The sequence below is a fragment of the Rhinatrema bivittatum genome, chromosome 6 (genome assembly GCF_901001135.1).
Source record: "Rhinatrema bivittatum chromosome 6, aRhiBiv1.1, whole genome shotgun sequence".
Classification (NCBI taxonomy): Eukaryota; Metazoa; Chordata; class Amphibia; order Gymnophiona; family Rhinatrematidae; genus Rhinatrema; species Rhinatrema bivittatum.
In genome coordinates, this window is record NC_042620.1 from 264495478 (window position 1) to 264522242 (window position 26765).

Genomic DNA, 26765 nt, shown 5'->3' on the forward strand with positions numbered 1-26765 from the left:
TTGACTGCTAGCGTTGGCGTCGTTCTTCAGGTGAGAGCTTACCCCAACCCATTTGCATGGGCTCCTCTCCAGTCTTGTTTTGGGGAAGTGAGTCCATCCTTGGAGATGGAGAGCGTCGAATGTGTCGCAAGCTTGCCGTAGGCTTCTTGGAAGCTTGGACTTCCTGTGAACGCTCCTGGAGACGCCGATCAATACATCCAGCGAGGTCAATTAGGGAGTCAAGGGATGAAGGCAACTCACAAGCCACCAACTCGTCTTTGATGTGAGAGTTTAATCCCTCCAGAAAGATGGCTCAAAGACAGTCAAGGTCCCAATGTAGCTCCAAAGCCAGAGTGCTGAACTCTATGATGTAATTGGCTAAGGACCGGGTACCTTGCCGGAGGTGAAGAAGCATGGATCCAGAAGCGGAGTGTCAGCTGGGGTCATCGAAGACAGAGCAGAAGAAAGCAAGAAACCCGGGCAGGTCTCGGAGGACCGGGTCCGCATGCTTCCAAAGAGGCGAGGCCCAGGCCAAGGCCTTGCCATCCAGGAGAGAGAGGATGTAGGTGGTTTTAGTAATCATGTTTGTGAAATAGGCTGGTTGCAGGCAGAAATGCATATTACATTGATTTAGAAATCCCCGGCACAAGAGGGGGTTCCCAGAGAAAGGAGGAGGTGCTGGTAAAGGAACAGTCGGCCATGAGACCGGCATGAAGGCCGAGTTGTTGGTTTTGGGAGACGGCGTGTTGACCGCTACAGTGGCGTCCAGTTGGGTACTTAAATTCGCTACTGCAGCCGCTAAGGTTTCCAGGATCTTTTGCTGTTCGATGATCTTCTGAGCCAGGCCAGGAATGGCCTGAATTGCCGAGGTCTCCGCCGGGTCCATGGACTTGGCAATCTGTTAGGAATTGTGGATCCTTGGCCCGAGGTGGGGCTGTTTCTACCTGAATGGTTGGGCCCCACAGGTCCCCACCGTCGGGAGGCGAGGCTGGCTGAGAAAAAAGGCAAGCTGGAACTTCGCCTGTACCGACCCTCATTCCCCGCAGGTTGAGCCCTTGGGTGCCAGGTCCAGCAGGCGCACCTCTGTGTGGCTGGTCCTGGAGAGGGTAGGTGAGTGGGTGTCAGAGAAGTTAGGCACAGTTTGAGACAGGAGCACTCTTATTTATTTATTTAAGACTTTTCTATACAGTCGTTAAGTAGCTTCCATCACAACGGTTTACAGTGGGCACATAACGATAGGGATGCTGAGACATTAATTTACACAAGTGCCATCTCGGTTCGGTACATAGTTTTTTATAATAAAATAATTGGAATGTGATACAATATTGTTTGGAGTTTTTTTTTTTTTTTCAGAAATAAAAGCAATACTAACTTTATAAGTGTCACTTTATCTTAACGTGAATGATGATAAAATAAAGTAATATAGAATAAAATACAGCTACACACATATTGATTGTGTTGGTGTGTGTTTGATATTCATTTTCATTTGTTCCTACCATGCACTTCGCCGGTTTCTCTACTCCCCCACTCTTTTTGATACGCTTGCTTAAATAGCCAGGTTTTTAAGTGTTTTCGAAAGGATTTATTGTCACTTTGTAACCTTAACTCTAAAGGCATGGTGTTCCACAGTATGGGTCCTGCTAGGGACAGAGCTCTCTCTCTTACTTGTGTGAGTCTAGCTGTTTTTATTGATGGAACTGTAAGGAGTGCTTTGTTAGCTGATCTTAGATTTCTGTTTGGTACGTGAACTCGGAGGGCCGTGTTAAGCCAGTCTGCATTTTCGTTGTGTATTAATTTATGTATGGTGCAAAGTGTTTTGTAATGGATTCTTTGTTCGACTGGTAGCCAGTGTAACTCGGCTAGGGTTTCTGTGATGTGGTCTTTTTTACTTTTTCCGGTCAGAATTCTTGCTGCGGTGTTTTGTAGGATTTGTAGTGGTCTGAGTGATGTGTATGGTAGACCTAGTAGTAAGGCATTGCAGTAGTCGGTGCTCGCAAAGATCAGTGCTTGTAGTACTGTACGAAAGTTTTTAGTTGTTAGCAGTGGTTTGAGTCTTCTGAGAATCATGAGTTTGGCATATCCTTCTTTCACTTTTAATGATATATGTTGTTTTAGGCTTAGTTCTGAGTCGATTATAACACCTAGGTTCCGTACTTTCTCTGCTAGTTCTATTTTTTGGTTGTTTTTGAGTGTGATTGTATTTTGACTGATTTCATTCTTTTTGCGTTCTAAGTGTAGGAACTCTGTTTTTTCAATATTGATTACTAGCTCCATTTGGTTTAGTAGTTGTTTTATGATATCAAGGTACATATTGGCTAAGTTGAGTGTTTTTTCCAGAGTTTCATCTATAGGTAGTATTAGCTGAATATCGTCAGCGTATATATAGTGAGTAATGCCTAGACCGGCTAGTAGGTGGCACAATGGTAATAGGTATATGTTAAAAAGGGTAGCGGATAGAGCTGACCCTTGTAGAACCCCTGTTTGTAGGAGTATTTTCTCTGACATTACGTCTTTGATTTGAACTTGGAAATATCTGTTGGTTAGATATGATCTAAACCATTTGATGGTTGTGTTACTTAACCCTATTTCTTTTAGTCTATTTAAAAGGATTTCATGATTTACAGTATCAAATGCTGCTGAGAGGTCCAGCATCACAAAGATATAATGCTTGCCGTTGTCAAATCCTCTCATGATGTTGTCTGTTAGTGCTAGCAGGAGTGTCTCTGTGCTATAGTGTTTTCTAAAGCCATGTTGTGATGGATATAGGATGTTATTATTATCTAAGTGTTCCGCTAGTTGCTTCTGTATGGTTTTTTCAATTAGTTTTGCGATTAGGGGTAGGTTTGATACTGGTCTGTAATTGCTCAGGTTAAGGGCATCACTGTTTTTCTTTTTTAGAATTGGTTTTATAATCGCCCCTTTTAGACTTTCTGGCATGATTCCTTCCTCTAATGATAAGTTCACTATCTTTGTTAACGTTGGCGATACTGTGTTGGCTATTTTCTTTAATTCAGTGGTTGGTATTGTGTCGACTGCGTGTGGGGCTTGGTTCAGTTTTTTTAACATTGATTCGATTTCCATTTCAGAAACTGTCTCGAATGTCGTCCATTGTTCTACATCTCTTTTTTTCATTTTGATTTCTTGTTTTGTTGTAGCAGGAATTTTTGTTTTTAAGTTTTTTATTTTGTCGTTGAAAAAGGTGGCTATCTCATTGCATCTATTTGCTGGTGGGTTTTGTGGAGGGTTGGATTTGTCATTTGTGAGATCTCTTATTATTGAAAATAGTGTCCTAGGGTTATTAGTGAATTTTTCTATTTTCATGTCGTAGAACTGTTTCTTTGCATTGAGAATTGTTTGTTTATAGTATGCTAGGTGTTTTCTATACTTTGTTAGGTTATCTGTTGTTTTATTTTTTCTCCAGTCTTTTTCTTTTTTTCTTAAGGTCCTTTTGAGTTCTTTTATCTTTTCGTTGTGCCAGGAGTTTGTTTGATTGGGTTCTTTTACGTTGATGTATTTTATTGGGTTTATCTCATCAGCTAGTTTACTGGTAGTTTGCATCCATGAACTAGTTGTGGAGCAGCAGTTGGAGTAGTCTAATTTGGTTAATTTTTCTTCTAAATTATCTTTCAGTGTTTATAAGTTAAAGGGTGGTCGATATTTAAATTTAATGGGATTCTTTTTTTCTTGGAGGGAGGAGGAGAAAGAGTCTCAAGGAGTGCAAGGCCACTGCAGCTCCGAAGGGAGTAGAGCAGGTCCATGTGGGAGAGGCCTCGAGATGAGGAGGTGCAGGTGCAGAGACACAAACTGGAGAATGCTGAACAAGGGCTAGAGTGGGGAACCCACTGTAGCTGGTGTTAGGAGAGTAACAGTGCAGAGGGATGCCCCGAGGAGCGGGGCGCCGAGACACAGTCAGGTGGAGTACTGCGCTGAATCAAGTCTTGATGAGAGAAGGCACTGTAGTAAAGTCCATAAAGAGAAGTGCCGTGGGGGTCCCAAGGAGCAATGGGTACTGCGGTAGGGACTCACAAGTAAAGTAACGCCGAGCCTGGCCCCAAAGAGTGGGAAGAGCTGAGAGAAAGTCTAGGTGAAGTGGCGCTGAGCCAGGGCCCACGTAACGGAAAGCATTGAGAGGAAGTCCCGGTGAAGTGGTGCTGAGCTAGGGCCTGTGGAGTGGGAAAAGCTGAGAGGAAGTCCGGGTGGAGTTGCGCTGAGCCTGGCCCTGAGGAACGGGAAGCACTAATGGAAAGTCCAGGTGAAGTAGCACTGAGCCAGGACCCGCGGAGCGGGAAGCGCTGAGGCTGGATCCCCGAAGGAGAATGACAAAGATCTGAAGACAGGAACAGCTAGTCCGAGGAACAGGAGCTGGCACCAAAAAGAACCAAGGGAACTCGTTGCCAAGTCGGTTAGTGGTGGCTAGAGGTGAAGCTTAAATACACCGGGCCAGTGATGTCATCAGCCGGGGACGGGCCTGGAATTCCCTCCATTGGCCCCTTAAAGGGTGGAGAGATGGCGCACGGGCGTGCTAAGAGAGGCCCAGGATTGGAACGCTGGTCAGCGGCATCCCAGCCGCCACGTGGAGTGCAGGGAGCCAGAAGGAAAGCGGCGGCAGTGACTGGCCACCGCCGCGAGAGCACTGGGGGTAGAGAACCAAGCATGACATGACATGAGTTGAGCCTGCCGCGGGTGACTGAGGCCGGCGGTCATAACACCACATCAAGAGAAGGCACTACATCTTGCGTGTCTGCTCACTGCTCCCCATGTGAGAAGACTTTGTACCCCAAGTCTCTGCTCAGTGTATACCAGGAAAGCAGGCACTGCACAAAGTCTCCACTCACTAAATGCCATGAGAGCAGAAACTGCACCAAATTTTTGTTCATTACATTCCATGAGAGCGGGCCAGGCACTGTATTCTGAGTTTCTATTCACTGCACAACCTGACAGCAGATGGTATGGTTGTGGACCCTGGATTGTAGTGAGAACTGACTCCACCCACAGGGAGGAGCCCTGTGGGGACTCATTACGATAGGCATGGCCTCAGCTAAGACGGACACAGATATAAGAGACTTTATTATACTGGAAATGTGGGTAGTATCCACAGCGTGGAGAGAGAACACAGTCCAGAGTAGTAAGGCTGCTCAATGATGATATCCCTGGTAGTGGCCCTCAGTGCGGGGTACGCCAGGAAACTCCTCTCTAGATGACATACCTCTTCTTGGTAGATCCGGTAGTGGCCCGCAGCGCAGGGTACGCCGAGGATCAGCGAGTAGTAGTTCAGAGAGGTGCAGGAGGTCAGCAGAGCAGAGTAGATGATGGTACTCTGTAATGTAAGAAGATAGCTGGGATAAGCACAGTAGTGGCCCGAGGCACGGGGTACACCGGCGGTTCCATCAGCAAGGTAGTAGAAACGAGAACATCACTCACAAGGCTGAACAGGCAGCATCCCAAACAAGGATAGATGGATTCTCCAGGCAGGAAGGCCCTCCGAGGAGCGGATAGCCAGAACGTAACAAGGCCCCTGAGGAGCAGGTACCTAAGGCGTTCTAAGTCCAGGAGTTCAAGAACCAGTTCAGGTAGTGAAGCGAAGCGTCTCCGAATGGAGTGAAATAAGCAGGAAGGAAGTCCTTACTAACTCGTAGGAAGCATAGGCTGGATGGTATAAATATGCTTGGCGGGTGATGTCATGAGGAGGGGACGCCTCCGAGGTTCCCACCATGATATGGATAAGAGAGGGCCTGGCGCGTGTGTGCACGTGCCCTAGGTAATCCCCGATTCAAGATGGCGGACGGGATCGCCCACTCCGTCCCGGGGATGCCAGGGAAGGCGGCGTTTGCAGGCTGAGGCCGCCATGGCCTTGAGAATCGCTGGTGCAGGGAAAAGAGAGGTTAGCAGCCAAGGTTGCAGCCGTCTGCGACTGACGGGTGCAACAGCCAGCTGCGGACGTTTGCTGGATAAACATATCCAACTAACTTAGCTGGGATATTCAGTGGAGAGCCCATGCTGCTGAATATACCCAGATAAATGTATCCAGCTAGTTTAGCCAGATAAGTCTAAATATTGTTACATATTCAGCTGAGTTAGCTGGATAAGTAGCTCTTCCCTGTTATGCCCCCATCTCGTCCTCCACTTAGGATAAGCATTTGGTGATCTAGCGAAGTTGCGGCCGCTGAATGTGGCTGGATATTCAGATGCCACCACTTAGCTGGATAAGTTGCATTGAATATCGAGCCCAAAAAGGCTGGGCTAGCCTGGTGGCTATGCACTGCCATGCGGAAGGCCCCTGGTTCGATTCGCAGATCAGGTCTTCCACACCCTGGGTCAGTTGGGGCTGGGAGCGCTGCAAAGATAATGTTCACTTCACAGCCCCTGGGGAAAGGAAGTCATGGTCATCAATAAGAGCAACTCCTGGTGGCCAGATTTGGAGACCATGCTACATGGCTCTATAAGGAGCTCTCAGTCTGAGGACTATTGCTGCAATGACTGGATTAGAACAGTTGGAGGGATTTATTAAAACAGGGGGACAAAGCCCCAGGTAAGTTGAATGAAAGCTCATAAATGAAGACTTATGGCACCAGGATCCCAGCACTGGATCCCAACTGAGCTGGAAGAAGGAGAAATGATGAACTATTGGACCAAAAAGTGAATAAGATTTTAAAGTTACCTCAAAGACCGGGGCTTTTAGGCAGGTCTTGGGCATAGGTAAGAGCAGCTTGCCCCGATGAACAGAAGTCACAAATAGCAGTGTAGAGGGAGACAGAAGAGGAAATGAGGAGCTGCAGAGTGAATGTCCTAGTGGATAAGAAGGAGAAGCTTTAACTATTTGTGGAAGCAGATGAAAATGGGGAGGCATTTGTACTGACTTGAGAAGAGGGGTACATGGTTGTGACCACATCGGCCGAAGATACCTTGTGCACCTGAATTTTAAATGCACCATAGTGAAGTAGATGGCTGAGTGGGAAACTCATGAGGAGCAGGTTACAGTAGTGTAAGACTAAGAGGAAGGCGATGACAGAGTGGATAACAGTCTTGGTAGTGTGACCAGAAAGGACGGTACGGATTTTGCTATTATAGAGGCAGAAACGGCACATTTTAAGTGTTTCAGATGCGTGCAGAGCCTCTGCTCCCTCGACGCAATGAGAGCATCCCGCGTCCTCGCTCAGTAACGCCACGAGGGCAGAAACTACAGCATGGGATTCTCTGCGCATTGGCCCCATGGGACAGACACAGCAGCCTCACAGCAAAATGCTTGATGTCACAAGTACAAGACATGATGAGTGAAACTCCATAGCAAGACAGACACATACAAGATAAGTTTCCTGCCAGCACCAAATAAATCAGCCTTACTCGTCATCCCCCCCAATATACTCGCTGTCTGCTTGCTCGGAGCTGTGCCCAAGCATTGCGCAAACAACAGTCATAGGGAACATGGAGACATGGAAGGGGGGGGGGGGGGGGGTTTGAGGCTCAGAGTTCTGGACAAGCATTGCATAAACTCCTGCAGTTGGGAGCAGGGAGATGTGGGGGGGTTAAGGCTCAGAGTTTTGCCCAAGCATTGCACAAGCACCAACTATAAAAGGGAATTTTCAAGGGAGTTACTCATGTGAATGTAACAGACTATTGTAGCAATTTTCAAAAGACATTTACCTGTATTAGGTACGCTTAATGCGGTAAAACCTGAGTGGAGGAGCCTAGTGGTTAGAGCAGTGGGCTATGAACCAGAAGACCAGGGTTCCAGTCCGCACTGTCGCTCCTTGTGACCTTGGGCAAGTCACTCTACCCTCCATTGCCTCAGTTACAAACTTAGGGGGTTATTTTCCAAGCCACGATAGGCGCTAAGATTTAAATTAGGGGGAGGGGTGGAGATAGGGAGGGAAATATGTTAATCGCCGGCAGTAGCGCAGGGAATAACACCACCTTTTACGGTGGCACTGTGCCCGCAATATCTTGCAGCCGGCCGCACCACGGCAGGCAAAACCGCACCGCCGTGGTGTGGCCGGCTGCAAGCTATCGCCCGACCCCTGTGGCGCAGGGTTCATCATTCCGCATGGAATGATGAATCCTGGCCTTAGATTGTAAGCCCTCTGGAGATAAGGAAATACCTACAGTACCTGGATGTAATCCACTTCGAAGCGCTGAAAAAAAATGTGCGAAAAGCGGAATATAAAAAAAAATAAATTCTATGGCATGTATAGTAGCAATTTTCAAAAGCCCACTTACATGGGTAAAGTGCATTTACACATGTAAAACCCAATTTTAAGCATCAGAAGCCTTTTGAATACCAGGGCCATAGGGAGCAAGTGGACATAGGAGTTTAAGGGTCAGGGTCCTTCGCAAGCATTACACAAGCACCAGCCGTAGGAGCTGAAACCCCTGCTCCATCTGGGGCTGTGAAGCTTAGAACGCAAGCATTGAGGAAGAAGAGAGAGTCAAGGGAATCGAAGAAGGCAACAGAAGAAATGGATGGGGAAAGGCAAGGGAAGAAAATGGAGATAAAAAAGATGATGGAAAAAAAGATACAGAGATAAGCAAGGAGAGGGAAATTATGGAGCAGTAGAGGATGGTGAGGGGATGTAAGGGAGAGGATGGAAATGATGGAGGGAGGCAACAGAAAAAGGTGATGGAGAGAGATCGGAAGGGTGAGAAGATGGAGAGGAATGGGAAGGATGGAAGGAGGCGAGGAGTCAGAGAGGAAGAACGAGATGGAGAGAGATTATATGGTAGAGGAAAATAATTGAAGAAGGCGAGGGGATAGAGAGGAGGAAGGTGATGGGTAGGGTGAAGGGGTGAAAGAGTGAAATAGTAGCAACAGAATGAAGGGGAGATCAGGTGACTTTGGCCCCCTCCACACACACTTTAAAAAACGGGAGGGCCATGTCCCCCTATTGCTTACCCATAAAATATATGAGCTGACAGGAGGTAGCACTCTTCACCTATCTGTGCTGCTGAAGTCTTGTACTGCCTCCATTACACTCACTGCAGGGGAGGTAAGGAGCATGGGCAACAGTGGAGCCAGGTCTTGCTGGTCTGTGTTTGGCCTAAGTAAATGGCCAGGAGGGATTCCTCTTTGCCAGCCTCTATGGGACGGCAGTGCTGTCCTCCCAGTGTCCCTGCCTTCTGCTGCTCCTCCTCCTCTCCTCTCTGTAACGCCTGCACGTCCTACCTCACGTTTGTCTGACACCATGATGCATGAGTGAGGAGGGGATGTTGGTAAGAGAAGCAACTATCAACTAGAGCTGAATATGGGAAGTGGCATAGTGGCTAAAACTGGGCCAGGCCTGGATTCACAGGCAAATGCCGAGTGAGACAACAGCCGATCAAAACATAATGTAAGCTAAAAGGCAGACGGCATCCTGTAGGACATGCGTTGCAGGGAGATGGACATCTGTTTCATCTAAGAACACGAGAAAGTCACAGTATTGCACAGTAGAATTTGTAATAGCAATCAAAACAATTATAGGATGAATAAGAAAATTAAAAATAAGATTAGTAGTAGGTGAGGAACCAAATAAACTCTCCCATGAAGAAACATGAGTGTCTTGTACCAAGTTTTCAATAGTTTATTGAATTCTCCCTTTCTTATAGATCATGGTGTGATTCACTTCTCTGGAGATTGCCAACGATAATATAGTACTATCCAGAAAAATCGCCGGGCCTAGTCATGACAAGCAAGGGTCGTGAGCATGCTACAGTACTGATAATTTTGACTAAGCACACAGCAGCAGGGAGAGTAGCAGTAGGGAGGGCCACTATGGAGTTCCTGCCAACAGGGCAGCCATGCTACGCTTGATTCTGCAGGCTCTGGGCTAGTCTTCTTGGGGTCAGTACCTCCTCTGATGGTACAGGTAACTAGTAATACTAATAAGGGGGAAGAGGGAAGAGTAGACTGGGGATCTTAGAAGGGAATGAGGCACAGTATGCTGAGAGGGTACAATGGGAGCCCTGGGAGGAGGCTGGGAGGGGAGTGGCTGAGCAGAGGAGAAGGGAACCCTAAGGGGGTGAGACCACTTTGGCCGTGACTCTCCACCACTGCAACTTCTACAAAGGTTCTGGCACCCTTGGAATAAGGTGATGGACAGGAAGGGATGGAGATTGAAGCTGTGACTAAAAGAAGTGATGGGAGATGGGCAAGAGATGGCAGGTGATGGGGGGGGGGGGGGGGGAAGGCAAAGGATGGAAGGAGATGGAGGAAAAAGATGGAGGGAGGTAGGTGCTTGCAGGTTCTGCCGCTTTTCTCCCTGGTTGCTTGAAGAATCCTGTCTCTACGGAGAGAAGTGGCTCCCTCAGCCGCACCATCTGTCTCTCCCATCGTTAAAATTAACCGAGGAGGATGTGAGACTCAGGAGCAGTGCTGCTAACACCCCCAGCTTGGGTTACGCCAGTCCAGGAAAAACATACCATTACAGTGAGCAGTGTTCCCTGACTCCATTGAGCATGTGGCTGAGTTTTCACCCTTGTTTGATGTATAAGGGCCATCTGCCCTTCTACCTTTACTCACTATCCTGGGAGGGGATCATTTTACCCTGTCCTCTTGCTCTGCTTAGCATCGGATTCCTGAGTTCAGTAATCCTTGTGACAAGTAGGGACATTATACCCCCCAGGGCACCTTCCCTTCCTACAGCCCTGAGATCTTCATGGAGAAGAAGAAACTGTGCTCACAGGAGGACGCCTCTCTTCTAATATCTCGGGGATCTCTATGACGAGCATACTGTACCCGCAGGCAGGAGCTGATGTGGAGGGAAAAATGGGACAGGGATCTCCCTTCTTTAGGGCATTCCGACATCTTATTGGGTATTCCTGCTGTTTTACCGTTCCACCCCATCCATGCCCCTATCTTTTCTCAGCTCTGTCTCTTTTAAGCCTCTCTCTCCCCTAATCATTCAGTTTTCTTCCTTCTTTCCGCCTTCCTCTCCCTCTCCTTCCCCCTCTGCCTCCCCATCTCTCCGCCTTTTCTTTTCTCTCCGTTCCCTCGCTCGCTCTTTTCCTGTCTCCCCTTTCGCCTTTCTCTCCGCTTATCTTCCTTTCCCTCTCACTTCATCTTTCCTTTCTCATCTCCCGCTCCCGCCCCATCCTTCCCTTTATTTTTTATTCTTTTCCCATCTCCCTCTTTCCTTTCTCCGCCTTCCTCTCTATCTTACCCTCCGCCTTCCTCTGTTCCCCATTGCTCCTTCTGTTTCTCCGTTTCATTTGACAAAAGGGTCTAAGTTTGCATTTTAGGGAACCTGGGGGGGGATGGGAAGAGAAGGTTAGGGAGAAGAAAATAATCCCTCCAAAAAAAAAAAAAAAAGTACCACAATTCTCTATGCACTAATAAGAAAGATTTTGCTTTTGTGTGGACACTTATTTAGGTATTTCGCGTTCCCCTACACACATGGCTGAGGTCTATTTTAAGAATGCAGAAGAGACAATTCTACCAAAAATATTGTTTTTCAAAATAAATTTACATTGGTTTCAAAAATAAAGTGAAAGCGATTGGCTGCGCCACAGCTGTTAAAGCAGTCGTTGTGAAAATGGCCGACGTGCTTAGCGTTACTGACACCGGTGGCAATTTTTTATGGTTTTTCCAGCCACAAGTGCTGGAGGATCGGAAAAGAGAGGGGACCTGGCATGAATAAGGGAATCCCTTTCCTGGGTCCGGGGGAGGTGAGAGGAGTTGGTACGGGCCTAGGGGATCAGGAGGAGAAAGAATTCAGTGCGGGCCTGAGGCTTCGCCTTGTCATGGGTTGCACTTGTTCCTCATATAAATTAAAAATATTGAAATAAATTATACATGAAGCATGGAATAATTTAACACCTGGAAATGTAACATGCTTGTTTGCGTATGTGTATGTAGGTTTGTGTTTTCAGTGTCGTCCTTTTGCCTGTCTGGGTTAATGTGCATGTAAGACACACAGGTGAAAACACAAACTCCTTCAAATGCAATGTGCAGTTTTTCAGAAATCCATATTTTTTTGTACATATACACAGCCAGGTAAGTCTACCTGGCTAAGTTTAGACCCGCTCTATGGGACATCTAAACGTACATGTCATACTTAGGCGGCTAACTCTGAATATCAGTAGTTAGCCTTATAAGCTATACGGCTAACTTGCTCCACCCCTGAACCACCTAGGATATGCCTACTTTTTGTGCATGTAACTTTTAGCCGTATAAGGGACTTATATTCAGCGGCTGCTACTTAGCCGCATAAGTCCTGCTTATCTGGCTAAATAGCACTAAATGCACTTTGAAAATTGGGCCCATTATATAAAAGTACACGCACATATTTTAGGCGCAAAATAATTGTAATGTGCACATATTTACCACAGCTCATGCACGGAGACCGAGTGTACCCTGCTTGTGAAAATACTCACTTGTGCATGTGTCTTTAGTCACCTCCATCTGTTCACCTAGACCCTCCACCACTCCACCCTGACCCCACACCATTTAACCCAGACCTCCGACCCAAAAACTACAGATGAAAGGCAAGCGTGATTAAATTTCTGCAGCTCGGTTAGCAGACGTGAAAGTGTGCACATACGTTTGGTAATGTATGCGCGGTTACCACTTACAAAATACTAACTTGTGAGTATATAATCGAACCCCACCCTGGTGCTGTACGCACAGCATTGCTAGTACTCCTGTACTTCAGGCTTTCATGAAATACTACTTGAGCATGTCCACTTACAAGTGTAACTTCCCGTTTTACAGAATGGGGGGCACCACTGGGGCCATGGCAGCAGCAGCTACTAGGGAGCTCGGGGGCAGGAGCGGAGTTTGCTCTGTTTACTTTGCCCAACCAAAAAGGTTTTTCACTGCCTCTGGCGCTGAAACCTTATTTTATTTATTTATTTATTTATTTCTTTTATATACCGACGTTCGATCGAGATATCACATCGGTTTCCAGATAACTCAAAGAATAGGGTAGTAACAGCCCTATTTTACATTATAACATTGTAATAAAAATAATAAATTGTAACATTGTAATAAATATAACAAATTATACAAATTATAACAGGAATAACAGGAAGATTACTCCTTCAATGTCATAAAGCATTCTGATGTACAGTATTACCTTTTTTTTTTTTTCCACTTGGTGAAAGCATATATTTGCATATCTTCAGCAGCTTCACTGTGTCGCTGAATATACATCCTAACTTAGCCGAATAAGTTCTAACTGGCTAAGTTACTTACACAGCCAGGTTTGATAATCTACCCCCACCGGTATAGGAAAGTATGAAGATCCCTGCATTCAAAATTATGTGAGTACTGAACCATACCCACACACTTTTGAGGCAGAGATATGTGTTATTTTATAAACTGTACAGCTTCCCCCTGTCTTGATAAAATACAGATAGACGGATAAGTATCACTTTTTAGACTTATCCAGCTATCTCTTAGCTGGATAAGTAGTGTTTTAAGACTTATCTGGATAAGAAGTGACTTTGCTGCTACTTAGCCAGATAAATTGGAAATTGTTCAGATAAGCGTTGCTACTTAGCCAGATAAGTCAAACTTTGTCCGGCTAAGTGCTGTTTTCAAGATTTAGTCACATGAATCAGAATTTATCCGGATAAGTAGCATTCAACTGCTATACTTGCATATTTTTACATCTGACTTTAAAAATATACGTGTGGAGATTTTACATTCATAATTTACACCCATTTACTGCCCCCTTAAGTTGGCTTTTACACGTTTAAGTCGAGAGATTTTCTAATATGTGCATGGCAATGAAATTCCCAGTTTTACCAGTTAGTCTATCAGTTCACCCAGTCCATCTTCAGGTCATCCAGACCTTCCTGGCTCTCCAGCCTCAACTCCCCTCCGTTTCACCCACACTCCCCACATGTTATGATGCATGGCTCATAGAAGGCCCCTGCGAGCCGCCTCATTTACCCCCACATTGCTCGAGGCTGCCCATGGCAGGGAAGTTGCTTCAAGCTACCAGTGCCTCTTCATGCAGCTCGTGCGCCAGCACTGCGTCTGAGCGTCGCCATGTTCCTGCTTCTCCTGGACCTCCCTCTAGGTGTGCGCACCTATATTTGAAGGACCTGTGGTGGGAATAACCCCATGGCGCTCTTAGGTGACATCACACTCCTGGGCCTTTATAAACTCTTCTGGCGCCACAGTTCCTTGCCTCAGCAATGGGCCTCCTGCCTTGAAGAAGGGTGTGTTGCTCCTGCATTCTTGATTGACCTGTGTTCCTTCCCTTCTCTAGCCTTGCCTTGTCCAATCTCATCCAGCCTTGCCTCCTCCAGCCTTGTCTCGTCCAGTCTTGCCTTGCCCAGCCTGATTTGTCCAGCCTTGCCTTGCCTTGCCTGTTTCGTCCAGCATCTCCTGTAAGTCTCCGCCCATCCTCGGCCTGACTTCCTGTTACTAATCTTCTGCTTGGATCTGACCAAAATTTGCCTGCTGCCTGGACGTGACCTCTTGCTTCATCTGACCGCGTTTGCTCGCCAACTGGATCTGACGTCTCGCCTGACCACATTTACCTGCTGCTTGCCTCAACCCTTGGTCTGTCTCCGTATATCTAGCTTGTTGCCTTTCATGACCTCAGTGTGCCTTTGGGCTCTTGCTCTCTCCACTGCCCCAGGGAGCCGCCTAAGTCCTGCCGGCTGCCAGAACCCAAGAGCTCAACCTACGGGGGAAGTGGCTGGTACAGGTGAAGCTCCAGTCTGTCCCACTACAGGGTGCATTTGCTGGCTGCCGGCGTAGGCCTCATGGGTTTGCATACGAGGCTGTGTCAACTATGCTGCAGCGAAAAGTGCTCACTTCTGCACGATCACTACAGCAGCCAGTCAGTATGTCACTTTTAAGATGTTTACGATCGCTTACTCCAGATATAGAGCAGGTTTAAACATATCCGAGTAAGCTGCCAAATTTAGGTGTGTAAATTGTTTCCAAAATAACAACTTACTCGCATAAATGTTTTCCCCACCCTGGAACATCCCTGGCCTGCTCTTTTTTTACACGAGCAAATCTCCTTGTGCACCCTTACTTATACTGTACATGTAGTTTGAGGATTATAAAATAGCATATACATGAGAATATGCTATTTACATGCATATATGCTGATTTGTATGGGCACAAGGCTTTGAAAATTCACCTTTAAGAGTAAAAGCCAAATTAGTGCTATGAGGTAAAATGAACTTAAAAATATTTTTTAAAAAAAACCCCCAAAAAACATTTGACTAGCATAAGAACATACTCATAACCACATCCAAGCTCATTAAAATATAAACATCAATGGGTGTGCATTTAGTAAGCAGATAGCTACAAAGCTGTTGGCAAGCCAGATAAAAATGCAGAAAAAAAGCAGGGTGCTCATAGGGTAAAAGCTTGTCTAAAAAGCTTTTAAGGACAAATAAATATCTATTCTCTGTGCGTCTCTTGGAAGGAGGTTCCACAGATGCGGAGCTGCTCCTGAAAAAGCAGCTGACTGGATACAGTTGATTTATTCTCCTTCAACCATGGAACATATAAAAGACCCTTGTGTGCCAATCTTAGAACCCTTGAAGGAGCAAATAAAGATAAGGTTGTTTTTCCAATTATAAAGGGCCTGATCCCTTTAAAGCCTTAAAGGTTATAATCAGTAATTTAAGCTGGGCTCTAAAACACCCTAGTAATAGTAACCTATGCAAGTCTTTCCAAATGGGGCTAATGTGTTCCCGGTAGCTTGTACCATAAGCAAAGGCAGTACTGACAAGCTGCCCTCATAGCATTTTGTGCTATGAGGGCAGCTTGTCGTACAGGAAGTGGCAGTGGTGCAGTGTGGAGGTAATCACTATGTGCACTGCAGTCGCTAACTTTTGTGGCATCAAGAAGTGTGTTCTTAATGGGAGGACAATCTCACCAAGCTTACAACTCAATTTACTAAGCCGCGATAAGGCGATATCGCGAGTTAAACGGCATGGAATGAAGTTGCGCAATATAACACCAAGATTTCCTCCGCCTATGGGAATAAGCTGCCTTGCATGCATTTGCAAGCATAAAATTGCCCAATGCCTGAAAAACAGCAAATGCATAAGCATTCCAATGTAAATAAAACAATGTGGCTGGCTCAGGTAAAAGTCAGTCCCGTTATTTTAGCATATTTCAGGGAGCTGTAGCTATTTTCCCGCAGGAGCATCGGGGCGCTGGGCATTGCCCCTGGCATCAACCAGGCCCAGGGCTAAAGGGTGCCACAGGCCCTCCACTGAGTACCAAAGAAAGCTTTTAGCGGTACAGGGGGATCCAGGGGGTGGGTTGGGGTCTGCCTGCACCCCAGACCACCAGGGTCTTTTTTTGGGGTGAGGGGGGTTGGGAGGTTGAGGGACACCCTGGACATAAGGGATATTAATTTATTTGGATGCGGGTGGGGAAGGTATAGGGATTTTGTGGGGGCGTAAAGCCTAGGGGACACTTTTAATGAATATGGGGGAGGGGTGGGGGGAAGGAAGTAGGCCGCTGCCACACAGTTAGTATCATTCTTTTCTTCCTTTTTTTATTTCATGGTGCCAGTGCCACTTTGGAAGGTGGCAGGGTGGGGGAGGGGAAGTGGGCATGGGTCACCATTGACCTCTGGGTTGATTTTGTACTTATTTGGAGGGAAGGCCTTTTTTTCAGGCCTTAGGCCCTTTCAATGATGGTGGCCCCCTTACTGCGGCATGATTTTTTTCTCATGCCTTTGTGCCTCATTCTCATGCCTTTGTGCCTCGTTATTCAATACAAAACAGCCGCAGCAGTTTGTCAGGGAGGTGCCAAATATCATAGGGACACCCCCCCCCCCCGTGATATTTGCCCCCCCCCCCAGTGATAAACTATCTCAGCTTAGTAAATCTCCCTATTGGATTGAAAAATTGTGGGCTCCATTATTGGCTTTCCCACCCGTAATACTTCAGTCTTCTTAGGACTGAGCATAAGCTCATTATGATGTGCCAAAACATTAACTGCTTCTACTGCTTCTAAACAGTTTGATAACCCAGTCACCACTTCTCTTGACCCTGATCACACAGCATAATAAATCTGGACATCATCAGTGTAGATATGATATTTTAATCCACAGGATTTAATACATAACAGTTCCAATACATAATCTCCCCTACGGATTGTGTGTAAATGTTGAAGAGAACTTCTTGCCTTGAATTACCCTTGAGAACCCTTGAGGCTTGGCAAAAGAGGAGGCCTTTCCCTAGGTACACATAGAGGGCTGTTTCCGCTAAAAAAACGACTGATAACGCAGCTGAGCAGGCCACTGAAATGACGACATTGCCATTATCTGTTTCTCTACAGGTATCATCTAAAAGAGATGTTAATATACTGTTTCCCTACTGAAACCTGATCTAAAGCCTGACTGGAACCGACCCAACCCATTAGTACTGTCCCGTAGCCTCTGACGTTGCTCTGCTACTACCTGTTCAGTTATTTTACCAGGAAATAGAATACTGGAAACAGGCCTTTGGAGTGGAGGAGTCTAGAGGTTAGAGCACCGAGTTGCAACCCAGGGAAGCCGGCTTTCAGATCCCACTGCCACTTCTTGTGAACCTGGGCAAGTCACATCACCTTCCATTGCCTCAGGTACAAACTTTTAGAGTATAAGCACGCTGGGGACATGGGAAATACCCGCAGTACCTGAATGTAAGCTACTTTGAAATGCCAAAAGGCAGAATATAAATCAGTTAAATAAATATCAAGATTGTTTTGATCTAAATAAGCGAAGGAAAAGGAGCAAGCAGTGCACCCACAATGTACGAATACAAATATGAGAGAGTGAGGCAGTCAGGTATGGACTCCACCAAATAGTAATTGCGATAAACCACATCTTTATTCAAGGTTGAATAGCATCTTCAACTTGAAAACAGGAATCTGATGTGCAGTAGTTGCCAGGTAAGTCACTAAAATCCTCTAAGCAAATTAGTTTGATGTACCTTGCCAAGTTGCCCCCTTGAGACAGCTTTGCTGCAAAACACAGCTCTTGTCAGGGCTGAGTCTTTTTATCCCTCTTACTTTGTCTGGCAACTACTGTACATCAGGTTCCTGCTTCCAAGTTGAAAATGCTATTCAGTCTCGAATAAAGATGTGGTTTATTGCCTTTACCATTTGGTGGACTCCATATTTGACTTGCCTCTCCTTCTTTAAATAAGGCCATATCACAGCCTGCTTTAATGACTTTTGGACAGGGCGGATTGGCCTATCGGGCGATTAGGCATCCCCCTGTGGGCCAGTCGCACTGGTCACGTGGTTATCTCAGCTCCTGCTGAGGGACTGCTGCCGAATTCGACGCAGCCCGAGAAAGGTGTCGGCGGGGCTTAACCCGATGCAGCCCCCCAAAAAAAGGCCTATAGTTCTCAGCAACAGGAGGCATCTGGTGGCAGCAGGGCTGCTTCCTCCCCCTTCCCCCTCCGGCAGTAAATGAGTAGCATGGGCTCTGCCAAGACCCAGAAGAAAGGAGGATGCCTGAGAGGTGTGTGTGTGTGTGTGTGTGTATGAGAGAAAGTGCCAGCATGTGTGTATGAACGAGAGAGAGCCTGAATATGGGCATGAGGTATTTGGGGTTAATTCTGCTGTGTTTCAGAGGGGACTTGGCGAGTTGATGCATGTGCTGCAGAGAAAGTGCTCAAGGGTGTTTTGAAAAAAATCCCCCCAGGCTGATATTTTCCTGCTCCGCCCCTGCTTTTGGGCACATCCCTTCTGATAAGCACACAGTACATTTTTATTTTTTTAGATCTACTCTAGCGGCCCATCTCTAACTAATTTAACAAGCCAGGAAGGGCATGGATTTAATTGACAAGTAGTTGGGTTTCAAGTTACCAAGCATCTTGTCTAGATCCTCTAAGCCTACCAATTCAGAAGGTGCTAAAGTTTTCACTACAATCTTAGTTCTAGCTGGAACCTTTAAACAGAGTGTTGAATTCAGATCTTCCTGCTCATGGATATTAGCAGGCTGGGATGAAAAACTTATAATAAAATCATTACCAATTAGATCTGAATGGATCACGATTGTTCCCCATGACGAATGAGGTAATAAATGTGAGCTCCATTAAACAATTTCTTAGACAAATTCTGTGCTGTTGCTATACTATTGGAAAAAATAAGCATTTTTTTTAGCAGACATAGATACCTTATGACTCTTGGCTATATGCAGACTACCAAACAATAATCAAATGTACCTGTGAACACTTCCTCTTGTTAGTTATATGGTGTATTGTATAACTAATAAAGAGAAGTGTGCACAGGTACATTGTACCTACTAACACCTTCTGTTGTTATATTGCCTTAAATGGTTCCCTTTAAATTGGAAGATAATTAATTGGCCCATTACTATATTTCTACATTTCCATATACTGGATTGGATTATATACTTTATAATACTTAATACTGTGAAGCACTTATTTAGTTATTATGAACATGTTGCTCCAACATCATTTCAGAGTTCACTGTTTTTGATACTCAGAATAACAGTTCTACAATGTGTGATTGCGATGATTATATTAAACATAGGAGAAAATGAATCCGCATGGAACTTCATGCAACTTCACTATCGGAATATTGCCGAGTAAAAAGGCTTAAGCATGTCAAAAGAACCCTCGTTGTTTGCAGGTCAAGATGACTTTTTAAGTAAATGGAATTCTACACTAAATAAATGCTCATATGATTTGATGGTTCTTATTGTGGAAATCATCAAAACATTGTTGGTACATATCCATGAAACAGCTTGATTGTCAGTTGAAAATTCTTCAGGAGGGTTCATGTAAGGGAGATTTGGATAAAAAATTGGAGCAGTTTCAAGCACAATTAGCTTCTTTTAGATCAGACCCAAAGGGGGTTAAGAAGTGTAAATTCCTAAGAGATTAGAAGGATTATATGAAGGAATTTATATATCCCTGGATGAGTAAAAATAGAAAATAAAGTTATGTTTAAGACTTTTTCCTCCTCTTTGGAGGATCCATCGGAGGAAGAAGGTAATGAAATTGGTAAACAACGCAAGAAGCTTGTCTCTTTTGCCCAACCCTTAGTGAACCCTCATGCAGATTTTAGTGTTGAAATGCCACATTCTTTATGCTCTCAGATTCGGGGCGGCAGAAAGAACTGGCACAAGATGACTCAAATAACTACATGCTTATTGTCAGCAGGACTAAGTTCATGTCCGGTTTTTAATTTATCATTGTGGACATTATCCATACATGCATATGTGGGCCGCACACGAGCAACACTAATTTTAAGAAGCCTGCAAGTACGAGCATACATACCTGTGCATGCGTCGAGAATAAGGCGACAGAAAAGGGGTGGGGAATGGGCGTTCTGGGGCCAAGACGTATGTGCATAACCCCAAATTTTGCAAAGGCTCATCATGGTGCGCATCGCCATGCTACTTGCGTAACTTACTGATGAGGAGCAAGTCTGGAGATTTTGACAAGAAACCAGAGGGGTCGGGTTCTGAATGGGAAGGCTGCGAGAGAGCGAGAGAGAGAGAGAGAGAGAGAATCTGACACTCTATATTGTTGCGACCGTCGCTGCTCGACGTCTCCACTCCGCCCTCCTTATCTCCTTGGCGACTCCCTCTTGCACAAGTGGAAGGTTGGCTGCCGCAGCGTCATTCTGCCGACTCCTCCCGGCATCCCTGGAGCGGCTCGACGCTGAAATCCGCCATGATTCACAAGAGCCAAAGGGCGTGCGCACGGTGCGGCCCCGACTGATATACCAGCAGTGGCACGAACCTCAGGGGCGTCCCCCTGAGATGACATCATCCGTACCGGATATATAAGGTCTCAGAAATCGCTAACTATCGAGTTAGCAAGGAAGGGATACTCTACCTAAGCTGCTCTGCCTCCTCGGACTTACCAGGGGTACCCGCTCCTCGGGGGCCTCACTCTCTCTTTGTTTTTCAGGTCACAGTCAGGAACTGGTACTCGCTCCTCGAGGGCCCATGTTCCCGGACTGGTTGCTGAATACTTATTCTGCCTGGAAGTTATCACTGCCTATGACACCAGTGAGTTATCATCTCTCTCTCAGAGTTTTCCCTGGAACCAGGTACTCGCTCCTCGAAGGCCTAACTCATTGCAACACCTGGACTACTTCTAGAGACTATTGTGTGAGTGTTACCATCAAGGTTCTGTTCCTGAACTCTGTATACCCTGCTTACTCACTATATTCAGTTTCTCTACAGCTCAGTTATCCAGGATCGCTGTTCCAGTACCTGAGGGACTACAGCCCTGCCGGGCACTTCCAGCTCACTACTGCCACCTCTGGTGATTCAATATACTGTTTAATAAAAGAACTAGTGTGAGCCTGACCGGTGGTCCCTCTCGGGATCTTCCCCTGGGGGCGTGGTCATCTGCCACCGGCCCAAGAATCCACCCACAACTACCTCAAACACCAACAGATTGCTAACTTCATGGATCCGGCACAACTTAATGCCTTGCAGGCCATACCGGGCCTGGCCCAGCGCATTGTGGAGCAGCAAGACGCCTTGGAGAAACTTACTTCAGCGTTTCATCAGCTACACACACAGAAGGTTCAAGGCACAGCTTCCAATCAAGAAGGTCAGTTACCGGAGGTAACTTTAAAAAATGCTGTACCACTGGTGGCTCCAATTCGCTTTTCCGGTGAAATTCAGAAGGCCTGGGGCTTCTTAAACCAGTGCTGCATGCACTTTGCCTTACAGCCATCTTTATTTCCTACGGCTCTTTCCAAGACCACCTACATCCTTTCATACCTGGATGGTAGGGCTTTGTCTTGGGCATCTACCTTGTGGGAGCACAAGGACCCCATTTTGCAGGACATAGAAGGATTTATGGACTTGTTTAAAACCGTTTTTATGACCCTGCTCGAACTGCTGTAGCTGGTTCTGCTTTGGTGGAATTGAAGCAAGGCAGCAGATCATTGGCTGAATTTGCCATCGAGTTCAAAACTCTTGCGACAGAACTTCGCTGGGACCCCAAATGTCTCAAGACACTCTTTTGCAGAGGCCTGGATACCCGTTTAAAAGATAAGCTGGCTGCTCGCGAAACACCTGACTTGCTGGACGAATTAGTAGCCTTGGCTACTCGGATTGATCATCGGCTCCAGGACAAGGTGAAGGAACTCCGGCCTAAGGTGTTACCTGTGTTGAAACAGGCTAGTTCTATATCTGCACCTCGGATGGTTCCAGTAATTCTTGCTGCTGATAAAGAGGAACCGATGCAACTTGGTCATGGACATTTATCTTCCAAAGAAAGAAGACTTTGGAAAAAGCGCAGTATTTGCATGTACTGTGGTCAGCCCGGCCTTAATGTCTCTGCATGCCCCATTCGTCCGGAAAACGGATAGGCCTAAGTCCTGCAGGAGGACTGTTCTTAGGCCATATCATGCCCACTTTTCTGCTTTCTCTTCCAGTCTCTTGGACTCACGGACCGGTCACGGTTCAGACTCCTGCCCCGATGGACTCAGGGGCAGAAGGTAACTTCATTCTCAGACGTCTAGTGGAAGACATGAGGAGTCCCTCCATCAAACTGGAAGATCCACTACTGTGTCATCTTTTGAAGTGGTCTATGGACGCTCCCCAACACTGCCACTTCCACTGAAGCTCAGTGATGTCCCAGCAGCTCAATCCACTGTTGCTGACATACTTATACTCAGCGAATTTTCTTCCAAACCTCAAGATCCACCTGTCATCAATGCAGAAGACGACTTAAAATTCAAAGTCGAAGAGGTCCTGGATGTTCGTAAAAGAGGCAATATTTTTTAATACTTTCTAAAATGGGAAGGTTTCAGCCCCGAAGAAAACTCTTGGGAGCCTCAGACCAATATTCTGGATAAAGAGATGCATCATTAGTTCCACCTCGTGCATCCTTCTAAACCTAAGCCTGGTAACCAAAGAGGAAATCGCCCTTTGAAGGGGGGTACTGTTGCGACCATTGCTGCTCGATGTCTCCACTCTGCCCTCCTTATCTCCTTGGCGCCTCTCTCTTGCTCAAGTGGAAGGTTGGCTGCCGCGGTGTCATTCTGCCGACACCTCCCGGTGTCCCTGGAGTGGCTCGACGCTGCAATCCGCCATGATTCACAAGAGCCTATGGGCGTGCGCGCGGTGTGGTCCCGACTGATGTACCAGCAGTGGCGCGAACCTCAGGGGCGTCCCCCTGAGATGACGTCATCCGTACCGGATATATAAGGTCTCAGAAATCGCTAACTAATCGAGTTAGCAAGGACCAATTTCGCACTCTCCTAGCTACTCTCGGACTTACCAGGGGTACCCGCTCCTCGGGGCCTCGCTCTTTGTTTTTCAGGTCACAGTCTGGAACCGGTACTTGCTCCTCGAGGGTCCATGTTTCCAGACTGGTTGCTGAATACTTATTCTGCCTGGAAGTCATCGCTGCCTACTACACCAGTGAGTTACCATCTCTCTCTCAGAGCTATCCCTGGAACCAGGTACTTGCTCCTCAAGGGCCTAACTCATAACACCTGGACTACTTCTAGAGACTATTGTGTGAGTGTTACCATCAAGGTTCTGTTCCTGAACTCTGCATACCCTGCCTACTCACTATATTCAGTTTCTCTACAGCTCAGTTATCCAGGATCGCTCTTCCAGTACCTGAGGGACTACAGCCCTGCCAGGCATTTCCAACTCACTACTGCCACCTCTGGTGGTTCAATATACTGTTTAATAAAAGAGCTAGTGTGTGTCTGTCTCCATACTCTGAGCCTGACTGGTGGTCCCTCTCGGGATCTTCCCCCGGGGTCGTGCTCATCTGCCACTGGCCCAAGGATCCACCCACAACTACTTCAATGTTGCGTTCATGGCTGCTCTACGCCCTCACTCCACCCTCTCTACCTCTGAGGCGACTCCCTCCCGGTCTGATGGATGGCTTGCTGCCGCGGGGTCTCCATGCCGCTTCTCTCCAGCGTACCAGGACTGGCTCGACGCTACGGATCCGCCATGTTCTTGATGACGTAGGACTCACACGCGCGCTCCGAAGTATGTACCAGCAAGGGCGCGAATCTCAGGGGCGTCCCCCTGTATTGACGTCATCCGCTTCCAACATAAAAGGTCTTCACTAACGCCAGCAGATTGAGTTAGCAAGGACTATGATTCCGACTCGCTACGGATTCGTCCAAGCTACTCTGCCTCCTCGGACTTACCAGAGGTACTCGCTCCTCGGGGGCCTCACTCTCTTTTCTCTATTTCAGATTGCAGATAGGAACTGGTACTCGCTCCTCGAGGGCCCATGTTCCTGATTACTCTGAAGATTCTTTACTGCCTGGAAGCTATCGCAGATACAGACATTCGTGAGTTACCACTGCTCTCTCAGAGCTTTCCCTGGAACCAGGTACTCGCTCCTGAGGGCTTAACTCTTTCCTGCTACTGAGCCTCCTTAAGAATCTATGTGAGATTGTCATCTACTATTGGCTATGAATACAGCATACTCTGTCTACTCACTATCTATAGTCTCTCTTACAGCTCAGCAACCCTGGGATCGCAGTTCCAGTATCTGAGGGACTTCAGCCCTGCTGGGCATATCAGCTCACTACTGCCACCTCTGGTGGTTCTACTAACCTGTCTAATAGAACTCTCTGTGTCTGTCTCCATACCAAGCCTAGCTGGTGGTCCCTCTCAGGATATCCTCCTGGGGGCGCTGTCATCTGCCATCGGCCCAAGGATTCACCAATTTACATTCCTTTCCAGCTGAGTACCCTCTCTAGCACTCCGCTGGTACAGATTGCCAACTCCGCAGTCTATATCATAACAAGATTGCTAGTTCCGCCTATGGAGCATATCAGATTGCTAAACTCCTCCTTCCACGGGAGCCAGTCCCTAACTGATTGCTAACGCCGCACAGTGACTCATAACAGATTGCTGACTCCTTCCCCAACAGGAGTATCCAGCAGCAGATTTACATCAGATTGCTAACTCCTCCCACTTCAGGAGTTGAGCACAACAGATTGCTAACTCCTCCCACCAAGGGAGCTGATTCCTAACAGATTGCTAACTCCTCCCCTCTGGAGGAGCAAAACCTAACACTCAAACACCAACACCAGGTGGGCTGACTGGGCAGCTTAATTCTGATTTATTTTATTATATTTAATTCACTCTTCAGCATTGCAACTGACATTATTTTCAGTTTAATTATGTTTTCTGATTACTACTTTGGATTTTTTAATAAGGTTTTTTTGTATTATTTATTTTTATTGTAAGATGCCTTGGCGTTTATTAATGAAATGCATGGAATCAAATTTTAATAAAGATAAATGTATCTTTCATATCAAAGAGGTGAATGTATAAGGCAGTTACAAATGTTTCTTTAATCATTTTCCCTGTAGTCAGTGTTTCTTTATGACATAAGCTTTCAAATGGAACATACTTTTAATGTCAAATTATACTAGATAGTGATTCATCCAGGACAGCACTGTCAACTGAACACGTGACACCTACAGGCCCAATGGATTACTAGATGAACAGAATACTAAATAATATGTGACCTGTGATGGGGACTGTAAGCACCACTGCACTACATGTGTTAGTGCTGCTATGGCTTGAAATTAGCCTAAGATGCCCATTCCAGTCAAAACATCCCCCAGCTGGGCCAGCAGAATCCTCTTCCCTATGTAAATTAAAGTACCCCAAAATTAATAAATTAGATTAGTCCAAGAAAATATTAGTTATGACCTATTGAAGGAGCAACAGAGAGACTTCAGAATTGTATGAGGAACGCCCAGGTTATCTGACATCCTTAATTGTAATAATTTCCCATTTACTGATCTAGCATGCAGCAAATTAACATTCCAATGGGGGGAAATGATTGGCATACTCATATCCTTCTTAGGAATGGCAAAGGGTAGAAAAAGGGAGGCTGATAAAAAATACCTCAGTCCACCTGGACCTAAGGACCACCTTATTATGAAAGAACCCGTATCTTCTTCTCCCTGTAATCACAGTTATTTGACTCCCCGCTTGACCATAAGGCATCAAACCATATCCAACACATCTAGGAGAGCTCCCTGGACAAAAATAATCAACAAATAACCTTCAGTACCTTATTAGGTTCCCTCCAGCCTTCTTGTGGCTCGCATAGGGGCAAGGCCCTTAGTTTCACCTCTTCTTCAGCAGTGACTTGCCTCCTCAGCAGGCATTTTGTCAGCAGCATTGTCTAGGGATGATATCAACATATTTGGGGGTGGAGCCTAGGGATGTGTAGAGGAAAAAATGTTGTTTATTCATTTCATAGTTCATCTCCAGTTTATTAATTTCATAGTTCATCTCCAGTTGTTTATGTTAATAGTTAATTTGTTGACTTCATACTCAATTGTTAAAGGAATCGATGTATCTAAAAAACATGAAGTTATCCCACATACTAACTCTACCTTTCCCTTATAGATTAATCTCTTTCAGCCTTTAAACTATTGTAAAGCTTGTTACTATGCCATGTTATACTGTAAACCGATATTTATACTCATTGTAAAGCTTGTTGCTATGTTATGTTACACTGTGAACCGAGGTGATGTTATTTACGTGCCCCGGTATATAAAAACTCTTTAAATAAAAAAAATAAAAAAATAAATAATTCCATTCATTTTCTCATTTCCATTAAAATCAATGGGGAAGCAATATAGCCTATTTTGAGCTTCAAAATTGGGGTTTTCTAATCAATTATAATGAAACTTGTGGGTAGACATCATCAGAAGGGGGAAGAGAACTCCAAGGCATCAAAACTGTGGCAAAGTGGCACTAAAAGTGGCATGAATATCCTAAGACACTGTAACGTGGGCAAAAGGTTACCAGCAGTGGCAGAAGTTCTCCAAGGCAACGTAAGAGGAGAAAAACAACAGGAAAAGAGAGAAAAGCACCCCCAGGTTTCAAATG

General features: G+C 46.0%; 1 protein-coding gene across 2 annotated transcripts in view; it reads right to left on the bottom strand.

The window, feature by feature from the left end:
* The window catches only part of NFATC2IP (nuclear factor of activated T cells 2 interacting protein), a 117604-nt gene that overhangs the window by 80915 nt on the left and 9924 nt on the right, over nt 1–26765 (bottom strand). For both annotated transcript variants that reach the window (XM_029607104.1, XM_029607097.1), the window contains exon 2: nt 25939–26086. In XM_029607104.1, the coding sequence (XP_029462964.1) occupies nt 25939–26049 (111 nt within the window). In that variant the 5' untranslated portion in view covers nt 26050–26086. The remainder of the gene's footprint in view (nt 1–25938; nt 26087–26765) is intronic.